Source organism: Lepidochelys kempii, chromosome 8 (assembly GCF_965140285.1).
Source record: "Lepidochelys kempii isolate rLepKem1 chromosome 8, rLepKem1.hap1, whole genome shotgun sequence".
Classification (NCBI taxonomy): domain Eukaryota; kingdom Metazoa; phylum Chordata; order Testudines; family Cheloniidae; genus Lepidochelys; species Lepidochelys kempii.
This window is the reverse complement of record NC_136387.1, coordinates 72,340,716-72,359,949: the sequence shown is the minus strand read 5'-3', so window position 1 is coordinate 72,359,949 and position 19,234 is coordinate 72,340,716. Positions and strand designations below refer to the sequence as shown.

Here is a 19,234-nt window from a genome sequence, read left to right as displayed (position 1 = left end):
TTGGCAAAACATGAAAACTAGAAATCTTATCAAATCCCTGCATTATGTGAATGTGTTTTATTCTAGCAATACAAAGTGTAGTGTGTAAATACTATTTTTTTTTTTTTAATTCTTACATTTTAGGCTTTTTTGGAGCTGGCAACAGAAGAAGCCGCTATCACTATGGTTAATTACTATTCTGCTGTGACACCTCATCTTCGTAACCAACCCATCTATATTCAGTACTCCAATCATAAAGAGCTAAAGACTGATAATACACTAAACCAGGTATATTTACTGTTATGGATTATAACAAATGCATAGAATAGCAAATTAAGTTTAGCATACATTCAACTATACACTATGTAGTCATGAATATATTTTTGTATAAACTAAACTTTATTTCTGATAGCTGCAGTTTATTGTGATATTATAAAAGACACAGTTTGGAATTGTACACGTTGCAATTATATGTTAGAATTTTATTCATGTATTTCATGGTTAATTGTTTCTAATTAAATTTGAATTTTTTTCATAAAATAAGTCTTAATATTGACTCTTGGTTTAGAAGTTACATAACTAAAACTTTGTTTCTTGGTTCTGGCATTTGAGAGTTCAGTACCATATGGAATTGCCCTAACACTAATGCAGAATCCTACTTCCAGTGTTTTGAATCATAAATTCAATAGTTTTATTAACCTCAGTTTGTTTAGTCTGCTCTTCCCACTGTACAGTTTCTGAAGAAAAGTGCATTAACGATCACCATGGGAAAAATGTATTCAGTAACTGAGAATTTTGTTGTTTGATCTTGGATGTGTGTAGAACCTATTATTCTTTCAAAACAGTTGTAATACACTTTTTTAATAGAACAGGGAACTGTTTCAAAGATAACGTAACGGGCAGTAAAGGTCTTCCTAGTATTTGAGGTTGCTGTAACCTACAAAGAATGGGGAAAAGAAGCACTGACCCTTCGTTGTTCAAATGCTAATATCTTCATGTTCATTTCTTGTGTTCCCTTTTCGATCAGACTAATGCTGTCTGTTGTGACAATCTACAATTTCTGTTACTCTCTTGTCATACTTAAGTCCTTTTTGATATAATAGTGTGTTAATAGCAAATTTATTTTTAATTATGTTTTTAAGAGAAGTTTTCTGGAAACTTCCCTGCTTGATAGTTTTGCTTTCTGCTAAAATTAAGTTTGGTATTAATTTCCCTACCTGGCACTACAAACATACTAGATCTTTTGGATCTCTGAGTATTCTCCTACCCATTAAAGAAATATTTTAGATTGTAAGTATAAAAAGTGCCAGCTGTAAGAAACGAGTACTTAAAGGTAAATAGAATGAAGTTTGTAAAGGGAATGATAAAACATTACGCCAGCATGGGCAATATGTGGTGGATTCATGTACAACTTTAAACAGCAGGAACACTATCAGTCATGTATTTGCCTTTCATTTTCTTTGGGGTCCTGTGGCAATGTCCTGCCTGCTTCAGTCAACCGTCTTCTGCTCTGATGTGATGCTGTCAGCCTTTTGGCGTATCCTTGCTTCCATACCATCTTTGTTTTAGCACTAAGTTGGCTCAGTCTTGTAAGCACCCTTTATAATAAATTAATTGACAGTACAATGCTGTAAATATTCTGTGACATCACCAGCATGATGGAGCAATATACAGAGCAGGAGCCAGTTGGGGATGGACATTGTCGTACCTGCTGGGAAAACTAAAAAGGAGTTGTTGATGGGTCATGTGCAGATTATCCTATTAAGTCTGGTCTGGTGGGGAATTCACCACATAATTTTGTTACCCAAATTTGTAGGTTACATTTGAAAGCTAGGCAGTTTCATTTTTAAAATGGTCCTTTCCTTACATTCACGACAGAGAAATGCAAAGAAAATGAGAGGATCAGTAGATTTATTGCAAAGATAAAATAGGAGAAAAGTACAAATGGTTAAGCTAAAGGGAGGAGAGAAGGAGCTGTAATTAGAAAAGGTAGGGTACCTTAAACAGCCAAGTTTTGAACTTTGAAAGTAAAAACAAGTTGCCTTTATGACTCTGTGTGAATTTCCCATGATTGGTTGTCAGCAACATGGTTATCTATGGAAAAAGTATAATCACAATAGGTTTATGCCTGACTAAAAGAACAGATTTAAAAGTCATTTGAATGTTTCATGTCATTTTAATAATTTTGTAAAGATATTTTGTCCTAAAAGACATGTAAACACAACAACAAAATAACATTAAAGTTCGGATTTAAAACAAACATTTTTTACCTTGTGTGCTGCAGTACCTAGGCACAACTAGGTGAGTTAAGAACAGAATGACTGCCATAACTGTGAATCTCCTTGATTGTCAGTTTGTCAGAATGAAATGTTTTAATATAGACTTTGTATTTTTATAGGCTTATGTATTATGATGTTCCTAGGATCATAAGGTGAAATAGTCAAATGTGGTAGAATAATATGAAACTTTAAAAGAAATCAGTTTTATGTAATACTTCATAAGTTAAATATGCAGCTGATTTTGCCTATTCCAACATTACATTTTTCTCAAACACCTTCAAAAGAAGGGTTTCTATAAAAATATTAACTGAATTTTTTCCTCCTCCAAAACAATCTGTTGCTCTTGTAATTTCTAAGCTGTAGGCGCTACAGTGTAAATGCTCATTCCAACAATCATGCTTGCTCTGGTATGCAGTCCAGTTGACCTTAGTGGAATTAAATGTAAGGAATAAGCACACACTGAAAAAAGAGTGTTTTCAGGCTCTGATGTAGAAAGCCAGAGCAGACAAATCCTATCTTACTTGAATAGTCCTGATTGAGCTCACTTGTGTGAGTAAGAGTTTGTTGTACAGCCTAAGGACCAGAACTTGCAAAAACTTCTTCCCAGGTTACCCTAAGACATAAATTTTAATTGGCACATTACTATTTGTTTAAAAAATAGACTGAAACAATGAAGTAACTCAGCCAAATGTTTGAGTGGCGTAAAAGTGAGGTGTGTTTCATGTGGTTTTTAAAAAGAAATTAACATTGTCTTCAAAATACTTTTGTCAGAGTAGCATTAACTAATGCTTGACATGATACAGTAAACTTTCTTGTCCCAAGTAGTGTTCACCAGGTCTTTTTTTCTTACTTTCCTTATTCCTTATTCCTTAATTCGTTTCATTGTGAGTTGTGGGATCTGCAGTTGTGTATTGTCTCTGGTAATACCTTTAGATTATGCACTATGCATTCATATGTTGGTGATTGATTATGATTTTTATTTGGCATGCACACTTTTGTCTTTTCTGTTGTGTATTGTTTTACCTCTTAAAGGTACTGTAATAAAACATGAAATGAAAACCCTCTTTTTTGCATTTTTCCTCAGAAAATCATCTAACCCTTTTAAAATTTGATCAGTTGGCAATAGAAGTAGTTATGTAGACATGTGCTCATGTGTTGTTACTATGTGATTATCCGAGGAATTTTTAAAACTGTGCTTGTTGCTTTAAAAAACTCTTGGGATTTTTGTTTTTTAAAGAGGTTGGATAATACAGACTGCAAGTAGTTTGCTCATCTGTGACCACTTTGTTCTGACTGTTCTCAGTTACTGTGTATTATTTCATTAAAACAGAAATCGGAATATTTTAGAAGTACCATACTTGCATTATCTTTTCCTATCAGAACTTTTTGCTTTGTTTTGATTAACTTTAATATGAATATTGGAAATATTTTTTTAAAAAAAATCTTTTATTCAGTAAATCACATTATGATTCTGTAGTTTTTGTTTTTTGTTGTTGATTTACTCCTCATTGTAACCTGTGGAAATATTCTTCTGAAATCCCCCAAAAGCTCACTTTTTTCCTACTAGTAGAGCCATACTTGCTACTAGAAAGGCCAGTTATTGGCTTCATTTGAAGCCTCTTCCTGTTCAGTAAGAACCAATCATTATTTTCAGTATTACTGCCTTCACCCCGATGGTAGATTATGGTGGTTTCCATTATGCTACCCTAATTTGGCATTGCACTTTATTGTCTAGATCTAGTAGATAGTTTAGTTTTGCTGCCATACCACTGAAGGAATATCTAAAATGTTTATCATTCTATTGTTACGTCAGTAGGTATATTTTTAAAGAGGTGAACTTTTATTGTGCCAAAGATAACTAAATATTTGTTAGCAGTAACAATATGAATATAGCAATAAGCTTCTGAACCTTTTTTCTTGAAATACTTTCTTTATAATACGTATTTTTTCTTTTTATTTAGCGGGCTCAAGCTGTTCTTCAGGCAGTGACTGCAGTACAGACAACAAATACTCCCATTAGTGGAACTACTGTTAGTGAGAGTGCAGTGACTCCAGCTCAGAGTCCAGTACTTAGAATAATTATTGACAACATGTACTACCCTGTAACCCTGGATGTTCTTCACCAAGTAAGCCAGTTGTCTGTGTAACTTTTTAGTTTATATGATTTGTAATAAATTTCGATACATATAGTCTTGTTATTTTTGACAGATATTCTCTAAATTTGGTGCTGTATTGAAGATAATCACATTCACAAAGAATAACCAATTTCAAGCTTTACTGCAATATGGTGATCCAATAAATGCACAGCAAGCAAAACTGGTAAGTACAAAATTACTTTTGGGCTATTGAGTTATCCTGTGGTGATGGAATTATTATTATTTGTGCATGGTATTACCATGACACTGATTTAACCATACATTCCTTTATTAAACCTGAAGGCCAAATGGTATTTATACAATTGCTCTAAACTTGCCTAAAAAGCATAAATAATAAGCTATTTACTACATCCAAACAGTAACAAAACATTTATATGTATCTGAGCAAAATATGTACAAACGGGCTAAACCCCATGGTGCTTACATCCATATTGGTCCCAACATGGTCATTTAGCAATGAACCCTCCTAAGAGGTGTGTTTGTTTGTTTTTTTTAAATACCCTTCAACAAACAGGTAAAATCATTGCCAATTACTAACTTCGGATAAAGAACAGTTTGAGACAATTCATCCTTAGTTCTAGTCTTAATCCACATAAGATTTACGACCTCCTTTCTTCCCAAGTCCGTCCTTTCCCTCCTTCTTGCTGATGAGCAGTTTTTCCATTGTATCTGGGTTCATGTAGGCTTTAACACTGGTATGCATGGTGGGAAGGCTTATGCTGGCTTCTTTTAAGACAGATTCCTTTTGTCTTATTTAAAACCATCTGCAGTCCCCCCTAAACATCAGAGGCCTTGTTTTTAGAGACTTCCACTTATCTTATTAGTTGTTCTTTGAACAGGACATCTTCTCTACTTCATTCCTTCTGGCCTTATAATTTAGTATTTTCAAGGCCTGCCTTCAGTTTGCTAGTCAGGGCCTTTCTTTACTACACATGTATTTCTTTAACCAAACTTAAGCTAACCCTGATTCTTTAATTTCATATTTATCCTGTGTGGCTTACAAGAGATATTTGAAAAAAGTGTTAGTATAAGACGTTGCTAATCTAGTAATGTCCTAAACTCTTCCACTGCTTTTTAAAGAGAGTAATCTTCTTCATACAGAGATGACGTATACCCTAATAATTGTTGTTTTGTCTGTTGTGGTAGCACCTATAGGGCCCAATCTGATATCGGGACCTCACTGTGTAAGTAAAATGAATAAGTACAGTTTTTAGTGTTAAAGTATTGGGTTAAAAAAATCCTTTAAAAAGCCAAAATCTGTCTTGAGCAACACAGACTGTGCCAGCTAAATTGAAAATTGACTGGAAAGGAGACAAAAGAGAACAAGAAATGACTTGTCCCTATTTAAATACATTTGAAGTACATTAGAAGTGAGAAGACTGTTTGACTAGGCCTTCTAAAAAAAACTAGTGGGCTGCATGGGGGTCAGTTGAAAAGCATGATGAGATAGTGAAGTTGTTAAATGATTTTTCCATCATTCTTACTATAGAAGATAATGGGAAATTAATTTTCCAGTGGCAGACTTCAAAGGAAATGAGAATGTGACCTTAAGAGAAATTGAAGACTTAGTAAGGAAGTTAAAGAGCAATTTGAAAAACTTAAGTGATGTAAGTACTTGGAAGAGATGGTATTTATCTGAGTGTTCTGAAGAAAATAGTGAGATATTAACAAGGATGCGTGCTATGAAGCCTCTGGCCCGATGGAACTTCACTCATTCAGATAGATAACATAAATAGTGAAAAATGCATTCCCCTACCACTTGTTTTCCTGGAAAATGTCATTTCCTCTTCGAATAGATTCTGGACATGCTGATCTATGTTTTTATCACCGCCTCTGGTTTGGATCATGGTATCTGCAAATGAAGTGAAGATAGCACAAACTTTACCTTGAGCAGAATGCAGGAAGCTACGTCTGGGCAGAGGAAAAAAACACTGAGACAAGACTCTGGTGTACTCTAAACTATCATGCTTCTTTTAGAGGAAGACTTCTGGACCTTGCAGATGCCTTTCAGATGCTGACATGCACAAAGTGATACTTTTCAGTCACAAACATTGTCTGAGGGGACGTTTACACTGCAGCTGACTCAGGGTCATGGGACTTGGGCTAAGGGGCTGCTTAATTGCAATGTAGATGTTTGTGCTCAGGCGGTAGCCTGGGCTCTGGAACCCTGTAACGGGGGAGGGACCCAGAGCTTGGGTTTCAGCCAAGCCCAAACGTCTGTGCCACAGTTAAAGAGCCCTTTAGCCTGAGGACGAGTCAGATGGCACAGCCAGCTGGGGGAATCCAATTGCAATGTAGAAATACCCTTACATTTATAGAGGAACAGCATTGCCAGTTCTCTATATTGGCATTGAGACTTGTATGAGTATTCCATATTTTAATGACAGTAGTCAGGGCCTACCTGGAGCCAGGCTGGAGTGCATATGTCTCCCTTTCCGGATGATGAGCTAATTCAAGGATACTGCCATGTACGACCCCCAAAAATAGTTTGTCAACACCATGGTTCTGGCATCCCTATCTGAATTCTTAAGTCCCAGGTTGTCCCTCAGAGACCTATTGAGGACATCATATGTCTAGTAAAGATTATTTGTCATAGCTGGTCATTTTGAACCAAACTTATGAGTGTTATGGTTGTCCCTAGCTGTATACATAGTGCTTATGACATATCTCCATATGGATAACCTCATTAAAACCTAAATCGTAGTGGAAGCAAGTTCCAGAGGGACTTTCCCATCCCATCTGAATAACTTCAGGGCAACTTGCCCTGATGATAGTCTATGGATCTTCTTCTGCTAGAACTAGACTTCCAGTTTTAACTAATGTAATTTTATAATGGGTAAGAGATGTCACCATGGAATGGACTAAGGATTTTCAGACATTCAGAATCCTAAAGGTGATCTTTTTTTAAATAGGCTATTATTTCTGTATAAGCGAGCAAGGAGCTCTGGATTGCAGCTCCTGTGTCAGGAAGCATAGTAGATGCAAAAGCAGGCTTTGTCTTGGATTTCTCATTTTCGTGGAGAAGAACATGTGCTACAAGTGGTTCCTGGATCAAGGATTTCTCCATATGATACCAGTAGATGACCATATTTGCCATCATCAGTACCTGTGCTCTCCACCAGTACTAGGAAAGATTCTGTTAACCTCAGAAGAGATAAGATTTCAGTATTCTTGAAGGTGCCCCACACTGCCCCAAGCAGTTACAGTTTTCATGTCTGCTGCAAGGGGTCATCATGTTCTCTTTGCCTCACTCCTGGCAAGAAGGAACTCCTAAGATTCAGTGTTCTGAGCTGTAGCTCACGAAAGCTTATGCTCAAATAAATTGGTTAGTCTCTAAGGTGCCACAAGTACTCCTTTTCTTTTTGTGAATATAGACTAACACGGCTGTTACTCTGAAACCATGCTTCAAGTTGTTCTTACGCTTTCAGGTGGTGGCAGGAGGAATTGCAGTTCTAAGTTGAAAATACAAACAAGCACATATGGATGCTTTCAAATACCCTCCATACATGCCTGACTACCTTTGTCTTTCTGGATTAAAGTCTAGTTGTATTTCTCTTAATATGACAACTCTTTCTGCCCATTGTAAGCCAGTTGAAGGAAATCTATCTGCAACCCATAGTCGTCAGATTAATATAAGGCTTTACACATTTGAAACTCCTTCTCCCTCCCTCCCCCCTTTTTTTTGTGTGTGTGGCATATTACTGTGGTTTGGACATAGCTAATGATAGCTGATTTTGAGCCATTTCTCTGTCTGTGAGATCAAGATTTTTATTTTTTTATGTGGAAGGTAACTTTCCCGGTGGCAGTGGCATTCGCTTGCTAAGTGGGTAAGCTTTCAGCTGTAATGACTGGATCTACCTTATACCAAATATCAAGAGGTACAGTTGGTATTGCTAGTTCATCCAATATTTCTTCCAAAGATGGGGACTGAATTCCTCCCTGTTGAGCCAATCGTTCTCCTGGCACTTTTTCTGTATATGCCTGTCTGTTTTAGTGAGGTCTTTCTCCACAAGCCACATTAGAAGGCTTTTGGGATTCTATGTGTAGCAGACAAAATTTCTATCACAAGTACCATATCTAAATGGCTCCATGTCTAGTTGGCAGCCGGTGTCAAGTGGAGTGCCCCAGGGGTCGGTTCTGGGGCCGGTTTTGTTCAATATCTTCATAAATGATCTGCAGGATGGTGTGGATTGCACTCTCAGCAAATTTGCAGAGGATACTAAACTGGGAGGAGTGGTAGATACGCTGGAGGGGAGCGATAGGATACAGAGGGACCTAGACAAATTGGAGGATTGGGCCAAAAGAAATCTGATGAGGTTCAATAAGGATAAGTGCAGGGTCCTGCACTTAGGACGGAAGAACCCAATGCACAGCTACAGACTAGGGACCGAATGGCTAGGCAGCAGTTCTGCAGAAAAGGACCTAGGGGTGACAGTGGACGAGAAGCTGGATATGAGTCAGCAGTGTGCCCTTGTTGCCAAGAAGGCCAATGGCATTTTGGGATGTATAAGTAGGGGCATAGCGAGCAGATCGAGGGACGTGATCGTTCCCCTCTATTCGACATTGGTGAGGCCTCATCTGGAGTACTGTGTCCAGTTTTGGGCCCCACACTACAAGAAGGATGTGGATAAATTGGAGAGAGTCCAGCGAAGGGCAACAAAAATGATTAGGGGTCTGGAACACATGAGTTATGAGGAGAGGCTGAGGGAGCTGGGATTGTTTAGCCTGCAGAAGAGAAGAATGAGGGGGGATTTGATAGCTGCTTTCAACTACCTGAAAGGGGGTTCCAAAGAGGATGGCTCTAGACTGTTCTCAATGGTAGCAGATGACAGAACGAGGAGTAATGGTCTCAAATTGCAGTGGGGGAGGTTTAGATTGGATATTAGGAAAAACTTTTTCACTAAGAGGGTGGTGAAACACTGGAATGCGTTACCTAGGGAGGTGGTAGAATCTCCTTCCTTAGAGGTTTTTAAGGTCAGGCTTGACAAAGCCCTGGCTGGGATGATTTAACTGGGAATTGGTCCTGCTTCGAGCAGGGGGTTGGATTAGATGACCTTCTGGGGTCCCTTCCAACCCTGATATTCTATGATTCTATGACCAGGACAGTGATAGTGACGATGAAATGCTAAGGGAGATTAGAGAGGCTATCAAAATAAAGAACTCGGTAATAGTGGGGGATTTCAGTTATCCCCATATTGACTGGGTACACGTCACCTCAAGATGAAATGCAGAGACAAAATTTCTTGATACTTTAAATGACTGCTTCTTGGAGCAGCTGGTGCAGGAACCCACAAAGGGAGAGGCAACTCTCGATCTAGTCCTGAGTGGAGCGCAGGTTCTGGTCCAAGAGGTAACTATAACAGGACCGCTTGGAAATAGTGACCATAATATAATAACATTTAACATTCCAGTGGTGGGAAGAACACCTCAACAGCCCAACACTGTGGCATTTAATTTCAGAAAGGGGAACTACGCAAAAATGAGGAGGTTAAACAGAAATTAAAAGGTACAGTGACTAGAGTGAAATCCCTGCAAGCTGCATGGACACTTTTCAAAGACACCATAATAGAGGCTCAATTTAAATATATAACCCAAATTAAAAAACATAGTAAAAGAACTAAAAAAGAGCCACCGTGGCTTAACAACCATGTAAAAGAAGCAGTGAGAGATAAAAAGGCATCTTTTAAAAAGTGGAAGTCAAATCCTAGTGAGGTAAATAGAAAGGAGCATAAACACTGCCAAATTAAGTGTAAAAATGTAATTGGAAAAGCCAAAAAGGAGTTTGAAGAACTGCTAGCCAAAAACTCAAAAGGTAATAACAAAATGTTTTTTAAGTACATCAGAAGCAGGAAGCCTGCTAAACAACTAGTGGGGCCCCTGGAAGATCGAGTTACAAAAGGAGCGCTTAAAGATGCAAGGTAGCCTATTTCCTCTTGTTTTTTCCTAACCCCCCCCCCCCCCCCCAGATGTTCTGGTTTAACTTGGATTTAAACTTGGAGAGTGATCAGTTTGGATGAGCTATTACCAGCAGGAGAGTGAGTTTGTGTGTGTATGGGGGTGGGGGGGGATGTGAGAAAACCTGGATTTGTGCTGGAAATGGCCCACCTTAATTATGCACATTGTAGGGAGAATGGTCACTTTGGATGAGCTATTACCAGCAGGATAGTGAGTTTGTGTGTGTGGTTTTTGGGAGGGGGGTGAGAGAACCTGGATTTGTGCAGGAAATGGCCCAACTTTATTATCATGCACATTGTGTAAAGAGTTGTCACTTTGGATGGGCTATCACCAGCAGGAGAGTGAATTTGTGTGGGGGGGTGAGAAAACCTGGATTTGTGCTGGAAATGGCCCACCTGATGATCACTTTAGATAAGCTATTACCAGCAGGACAGTGGGGTGGGAGGAGGTATTGTTTCATATTCTCTGTGTATAAATAAAGTCTGCTGCAGTTTCCACGGCATGCATCTGATGAAGTGAGCTGTAGCTCACAAAAGCTCATGCTCAGATAAATTGGTTAGTCTCTAAGGTGCCACAAGTACTCCTTTTCTTTTTAAAGATGATAATAATCGCAGAGAAACTAAATGAATTCTTTGCTTCAGTCTTCATGGCTGAGGATGTTAGGGAGATTCCCAAACCTGAGCTGTTTTTTGTAGGTGACAAATCTGAGGAATTGTCACAGATTGAAGTGTCATTAGAGGTGGTTTTGTAATTCACTGAGAAACTTAACTGTAACAAGTCACTGGGATCAGATGGCATTCACCCAAGAGTTCTGAAAGAACTCAAATGTGAAATTGCGGAACTATTAACTATGGTTTGTAACCTGTCCTTTAAATCAGCTACTGTACCCAGTGACTGAAAGATAGCTAATGTAACACCAATATTTAAGAAGGGCTGTAGAGGTGATCCTGGAAATTACAGACCGGTAAGTCTAACGTCCGTACTGGGCAAATTAATTGAAACAATAGTAAAGAATAAAATTGTCAGACACATAGAAGAACATAAATTGTTGCGCAAAAGTCAACATGGTTTCTGTAAAGGGAGATCATGTCTTATTAATCTATTAGAGATCTTTGAGGGGGTCAACAAACATGTGGACATAGTGTACTTAGGTTTCCAGAAAGCCTTTGACAAGGTCCGTCACCAAAGGCTATTACGTAAATTAAGTTGTCATGGGATAAGAGGGAAGATCCTTCCGTGGATTGAGAACTGGTTAAAAGACAGGGAACAAATGGTAGGCATAAATGGTAAATTTTCAGAATGGAGAGCGGTAACTAGTGGTGTTCCCCAAGGGTCAGTCCTAGGACCAATGCTATTCACCTTATTCATAAATGATCTGGAGAAAGGGGTAAACAGTGTGGTGGCAAAGTTTGCAGATGATACTAAACTACTCAAGATAGTCAAGACCAAAGCAGACTGTGAAGAACTTCAAAGAGATCTCACAAAACTTAATAATTGGGCAACAAAATGGTAAATGAAATTTAATGTGGATAAATGTAAAGTAATGCATGTTGGAAAAAATAACTCCAACTATACATACAATATGATGGGGCCTAATTTAGCTACAACTAATCAGGAAAAAGATCTTGGAGTCATCATGGATATTTCTCTGAAGACGTCCACGCAGCGTGCAGAGGCCGTCAGAAAAGCAAATGGGATGTTAGGAATCATTAAAAAAGGGATAGAGAATAAGACTGAGAATATCTTATTTCACTTATATAAATCCATGGTACGCCCACATCTTGAATACTGCTTTCAGATGTGGTCCCCTCATCTCAAAAAAGATATACTGGTATTAGAAAAGGGCAACTAAAATGATTAGCAGTTTGGAACAGGTCCCATAAGAGGAGAGATTAAAGAGACTAGGACGTTTCAGCCTGGAAAAGTGAAGACTAAGGGGGGATATGATAGAGGTATATAAAATCATGAGTGGTGTGGAGAAAGTGAATAAGGAAAAGTTATTTACTTGTTCCCATAATATAAGAACTAGGATCACCAAATGAAATTAATGGGTAGCAGGTTTAAAACAAATAAAAGGAAGTTTTTCTTCACTCAGTGCACAGTCAACCTGTGGAACTCCTTGCCTGAGGAGATTGTGAAGGCTAGGACTATAACAGGGTTTAAAAGAGAACTGGATAAATTCATGGAGGTTAAGTCCATTAATGGCTATTAGCCAGGATGGGCAGGGAATGGTGTCCCTAGCCTCTGTTTGTCAGAGAGTGGAGATGGATGGCAGGAGAGAGATCACTTGATCATTACCTGTTAGGTTCACTCCCTCTGGGGCACCTGGCATTGGCCACTGTTGGTAGACAGGATACTGGGCTGGATGGACCTTTGGTCTGACCCAGTATGGCCATTCTTACGTTCTTATTCCCCTCTCCTCCTCCTTCTCCATCCCTATTCAGGGACACCTCTCATGAGATGCTGCTCCTCAAGCAGGATTGCTCTCTGCTGGCTTTGGGAGCAGTGGAGGGGGTTCTGCTGGAACACCAGGGTCAGAGCTTCTATTTCTGGTACTTTCTGGTGCCCAAATTTAAGGGAGGGGGAAGATGCTTGACCTTCATGGCCTCAACATGACATATCCTCCCTCATTGTCTTGGAACGACTGGTTGACTGCTCTGGACCTTCTGGCAGGTTTTCATGTGGCAATTTTGCCAAGCCACAGAACATTTCTTTGTTTTGTCATAGCAGAGCACCATTTCCAATATGTGGTGCTTCCCTTTAGCCTGTTGGATACCTCAGGAAGGAAGGAATCTACAACTTCCCTTACCTGGATGTCTGTTTACTGAGTGGCAGTGTCTAGAGCGGAAGTCCTTTTCCATGTCAACACTACATGCACTTGCTCGAACATCTGGGTCTCATCCTAAACACTGGAAAGTCAACTTTGGTTCCCATTCAGAAAATTGAGTTTATTGTTGCCCTTATAGACTCTCTAAGAGTTTGAGAGCATTTTTGCCAACTGACAATTTTCAGGCAATTTGCCACTTTTGCCTCAGTCTGTAGTCTCAGCCTTTCACAAGAATTCGGATGTGCCTGAGGCTCTTGGACTCTGGGTCTGTTTGCACACAGCTGGTCCAGTTTGCAAGGTTGCATCTTTGACCCCCTTCAAATGTGTCTCAGGACAGTTTACTGTCCAACTCTTCACTCAGACAGATTGGTCCATCTTCCTCCATTGGTCCTGGACATCTCACAGTGATGGATGCTTCCAGAGGATGTTTGTCAGGCTGTTCTTTGTCCAGCCCTCACCAGCGAGGACTTTTGTCACCGAGGCCTCCCTGAGGGGCTGTGGAGCACATCTGGGGCTGCTGAAAAGTCAACGTCAGAGCTGCATATCAGTCTGATGGCACTTCAGGCCATCTACAATGTTATGCTTTTCTGGACCATTTTGGGCTCAGTGGTTCACATACTTACAGACAATACCACCACAAAGTATATGTGAACAAGCAAGGGGGAGCACACTCCAGGATGCTCTGCCAGAAGGCAATCAGATTGTGGTAGTTCTGATTGAGGAGAGTATCATGCCGGTAACCGAACACTTACCTAGGATCCAGAATCATCTTACCGACCATCTCAGCAGCACAGGGAACTGGGAGCGCGGACAGGGGTAAGGGGGCCGAGGTGAATGCTAGCAGCCAAGGCCTGCGGCAGGGCCGGCTGCCAGGACCCCGGGCGCGGGGCCAGGAGTGGAACTGGGCGGAGCTCCCTCCCCACCCCCTGTCGGGGTTAATCTGGGCCCTAGCTGTGCCCCTTCCCCTAAAATTACTCCGCACCTCACAGATTGAAGTTTTCTGATATACATAATGGCCACTTGCTTGAAATTAACTTTCTGGTAAAGCCCTTAAGTCCTTCATTAGCATTTCACAAGATTTCTTTGATGGGTAATTTATTTGCAAGGATATTTACCATGTAAATGTGTGCTATTACATTATGACAGGAATAGATAAGTGAAAACTATACAAGAAACATTCCACTAGTTTCTGTGAGGTTTAAACCTCTGAATATATACTATACGTTCAACAATTACTTTGATCTATCCTAATAAAAAGTAAATTGGCCTGAATACACTTTCACATCTAACAATCGCTTTTGAGTACTGTTTGTGAGTCACCTAAACGGAATACATGGCTGCGTGTACTCGAGGAAGAAGAAATGGTTAAAGATATGATGCAGACATGTATTCCATGACCCATCCTACGTCCTCTCTGCATTGGAGTCTAGTCTTTGGGTGTTCTGTGCAAAGGAACTGAGGGGGGTCGAAGTGGCACCACCTCATATAGCCGGGGAAGGATTATGGCCACAAGGCGCGAACACCATCCGTTTGCGAGTACTGCTAGGCAAAATTCTCCAGCTCTGATGAGGTGGGCACACACATACCTAAGTGGAATACTGCTGCATCACATATCGAACCACAGTAACAGTAAGGAATTGTTTTAAAAAATTAACTTAAAATAGGTGTAGCAGATCTTTCATTTATCTTTTAAGTGTTGCTGCTGCTCTTGTTCAACAGTAGAACAAAAACCATTCTACTAGAACACTGCAAATACTGTGATCCTCCACATAACCACTTTTTACATATTATTTTAATGCCTTCTATTTAGTCATCTCTCTCTCTCTAATGCCCCTTTAAAAAGAATGCTTTACTGTTTTTAGTAGGTTTTAACTTTTGAAAACTTTACAGTATATCTGCATTAAATCTGAGTTAAATATCAAGCAGCGGGGAACAAGGTTGATTCAGTAGATCTGACAAACTAGTTCCCAAGTTTTACTGCATTAAAATACTACTGTAAATCTCCAGGTATTTTGGTATGCAAAATTTTTCGAGGTAAGGGAAACTAAAAAGCTTCCAGGAATGACCTAATGAATTTGATCTTTATTGGGTTTTTAAACTAAATAATTTTAGTTTAAATGGACAAATGTGTGCTCACTTTTATCAGACTTCAACAGTTGTGACCAAGCTATATTTTATGTTATTAAATACAATTTTCCTTTTTCAGGCATTAGATGGTCAAAATATTTATAATGCTTGCTGTACCCTACGGATTGATTTTTCCAAACTGGTGAATTTAAATGTGAAGTACAACAATGATAAAAGTAGGGACTATACTCGACCTGATCTTCCGTCTGGTGATGGGCAACCAGCATTGGACCCAGCTATTGCTGCAGCATTTGCAAAGGAGACTTCACTTCTAGGTATGATTTTAATTTTCAAAACTCTTCCCTCCCCATTCCCAATTAATCAAATGCAGTCTTTTTATTATTAATCATTGTAATTATTTAATGTTGTTATTATGGTAGAGCCCAAAGATATGTTAGGGTTGTTTTCAGTTGCGCTGTGCAATTGTAGTAAGACAGACAGTTTCTGCCCCTGTAAGCTTACTATATAAATAGATGAGAGAGAAACAAGAACAAGACAGAATGTACACATTATCAAAAGTTGGTATCTAGTTACTTATATTTTTTAACTTTCCCCAAACCATCCTTCCTTTTGTTCTGGTGTCAGTCAACTTGCTCCACCGTTGATGACCTAAAGTATCTTCCTTTCATCCTGCCCACCTCTTGGCAAAATCTTTGGGACTTGATATTGGCCTTGTTAAAGTCAAGGAAACTTTTCTATTGATTTCAGCAGGAACAGAATCTGTGTCCTTATTGGCACTGTAAGCAGGTCATGAAATTTTTGCTTGCTTTCATGTTTGCAGTGTCCATTTTCTTCAACTAAGAAAGATGACATGTTGCTTTGAGGAAGAAGTGTCATCCTGTACTTCTATAAAAATACCAAAGAAATAAAAGAACAGATAACAGAAAGGAGACCATGTATATAAAGAAATTCCATCTTAGTATTTTATTTTTTAATAATTATTGCATTTTTTTTCCTTTATATAGATCAGCACTCTTATCTCTAGTGCTCTGGTATGCAATCTCAAGAGCCGATAAGATATTAGAATCCATCAGAAGAAGCAACTGAGATTCCCTGAGCAGTGCATAGATAAACATGTCCTAGCTTCTAACGGTCTTCTCTGCTTGTTGGTAGAAGCGATACATTCAGTACTTACTGTACTTATGTTTTGAGAGAGAAATTTTTAATACACTATATCTTGTTTTTGTTTTATCATTTTAATTTGGTATCAACACTGTAAATTTCATGATTGCATAAACTAGTAAGCATTACCCAGTTCCTGTTCTGGATGTCCTTTATACTTTGAAGTTTTAGGGTTCATTTTGTCAGCAGAGTTCAGATTGGAGTTAGAGATTTTTTTACAATACCTAGTGAACTGTCCTGTGTTTATTATCTTACCCACTTATTGTTTGTTTCCTTTGGAGTTGGGAAGCTAGAAGGAAAGATCAGCCATTCACGTAAAGTGCTTCATTCTGTTTTGAAGTATTTGGTTATAGGCAGAGCTGACAGCACCGCCTATTACTGAGGTTGCCCAACACTTCTGATTTCAGTTGCTCTGACCCTGTTATCAGTTGGCCAAACTTCAATAATTTGGGCTGATAATTTCCATGCCAGATATCTGTCTCATACTGAATGTTTGTTTATTTTTAAATGTTTAGCCAAAATGGCTCAGCCATTTCTGAGAACAAGGCTAGTGGAAAATACATTTGTTTTCGCCTTGTTAAAAAATTCTGGTGCTCTTTTCTTTTGAGAAAGTTTAGTGCTCCCCACCCCACCCCACCCCACCCCAGCCTCACTTTAGAGCAGGGACTTGAAATTTGACAGGGAGTGATCTTTGTGTCAGGGCTCTGCCTTTTGCCATCACACCACTGGGGGTGGAGAATGTGAGTGGGGGAGCGAGAGGAGAAAGACTGGATGAAGAGAAGCAGGGAGCTGGGAAAGAGACTGAGAACAAAGAGCTGAGGGTTGAAGTGGGAGAACTGGGAGTGGCTGTGTGGGGACACTGGGACCAAGACAGACTGGAAGGATGACAAGGATTTGTTGGGCAATGAGACTGGGGCCAGGACAGTGGTTCTCAGCCTGTGGCCCGTGCACCACCTGTGGCCCAATCAGCACACAGCTGCAGCCATGTGACATCCTAAGGGCCATATAGGTAGTATTGGATGCAGCCATATAACACATTGTGGGCTGCATAATGATAGATAGGTTGAGAACCACTGAGCTAGAATGAGAAGCTTGATGAGTGGAGACAGACTGGTTACCTGAGGAGAATGGGACTGGGATGGGGAGCCGGGGTAGGGAAGAGACAGGACTAGAACAAGGCCAGATTAGGGAAGCTCAAGAAGCAAAGGTCTGTCCAACTCTGTGATTGAATTTCTGTATCTTCAGTTTGCTTTTTAAAAACTAGCAGATTACACATATATGCAAAACTCTGCTAAAAGAACATTAGCAGGGTTGCAAAGTCAAGTCAAAAAGAAAAGGGGTACTTGTGGCACCTTAGAGACTAACAAATTTATTTGAGCATAAGTCAAGTCAGAGGTTAGGAAATGCAGAATTAAGGTTGCCTGTGTAACCTTAATTTGGCCCTCTTGTGTACATGCATATGATACAATCTTTAAATGATCACATACCATTTATTCCAGAGGGCTTCTGTCTTATTCAGTGGACCTGATCTGGGGAGGAATCAGGGTTGTGTAATAAGAGATTGTCTGTAGAATCTCTGCCATATTTATTTCAGAAGTTGAAAGGTATGTAATGAATGAGATAGGGATTGTAGGAACAAAGAGAATGGGTGTTATGGTTAAAGCAGTTGAATGGTCCCTTGAGAATTGGTTTATATCCCTTCCCCTGCCACAGAGTTCCCAAGTGATGCTGGGCAAATTGCTTAAACCTTTCTTTCCACGGTGGTCAGTAATTGTGTGTTCCTCATTTTCTGGGTGCCTGACTTGAGACCCCAGGGTCTGAGTTGTATAGCTTCTGAGCACTGACACCTGCAATTAAAGTCATTGGGACCTGTACTTTGAAAATATACAGTGATATAGAATGCTAAGTTCTCTGAAAAAATCAAGTTCTGGGAGTCTCAAATTGGGCACCCAAAATTAGTGAACACTTCTAATTTCTCTCTGCTTCAGTTCCCCATAGGTAATATGGGGATAATAATCCCTCATTTCACAGGCTGTAATGAAAATAAATGTGAAGTACTCAGATACTGTAGTAATGATTGCCTTAGAAAAGCCTATGAGGAAATTGATAATTCTGTCTTTAGAGCAGGGTTTAATTAGTGTGCAGTAAAGAAGGAATGTGGGCACACAATGAACAATGAGGAGAAAACAAAATATTGAAACTACTCTGTGAGCACTGTTCATTCTGTGCACTGAATGAGGCACTGATGTAGTCTGTTTGTTTCAAAAAGGACTATATTAATACGGACTAGGTACCTTTTAGTTCATGCCAGCATGGTCTATACAGGGTATTTAGGGTGCTCTACAGTTCAAACCCCCATAGACTGGACTGAGGCACTTCTAAAAGATCTATCCTATTCTAATAAGATTTAAATTACTATTTAATGACAAAATTATTTAACATAAGAACGGCCATACTGGGTCAGACCAAAGATCAGTCTAGCCCAGTATCCTGGCTTCTGACAGTGGCCAATGCCAGGTGCTCGAGAGGAACTGAAGAGAACAGGTAACCATCAAGTGATCCATCGCCTGTCACCATTCCCAGCTTCTGGCAAACAGAAAAATTGATTTTTAAAAATTTAATCTTAAAAACCATAAATGATTTTTCCAAATTATTTTAATAATTAATAGAAAATTAACAGAACCTAGGTACATGATAAATTCCCCTTACCATCATCTATTTCATGAGTATGGAGATTTATATAATTCCCCCCCCCCCATGTTAATTTTTTTGGATAGGTCACTGGATTG

The 19,234-nt window shown here is 39.3% G+C and overlaps 1 protein-coding gene across 6 annotated transcripts in view; it reads left to right on the top strand.

Annotated features, from left to right (window-relative positions):
* PTBP2 (polypyrimidine tract binding protein 2) overlaps positions 1–19,234 on the top strand; it is an 87,475-nt gene that overhangs the window by 48,959 nt on the left and 19,282 nt on the right. For all 6 annotated transcript variants that reach the window (XM_073356969.2, XM_073356968.1, XM_073356967.1 and 3 more), the window contains 4 exons: positions 124–267; positions 4,220–4,384; positions 4,467–4,577; positions 15,403–15,598. In XM_073356969.2, coding sequence (XP_073213070.1) covers positions 124–267; positions 4,220–4,384; positions 4,467–4,577; positions 15,403–15,598 — 616 coding nt within the window. The remainder of the gene's footprint in view (positions 1–123; positions 268–4,219; positions 4,385–4,466; positions 4,578–15,402; positions 15,599–19,234) is intronic.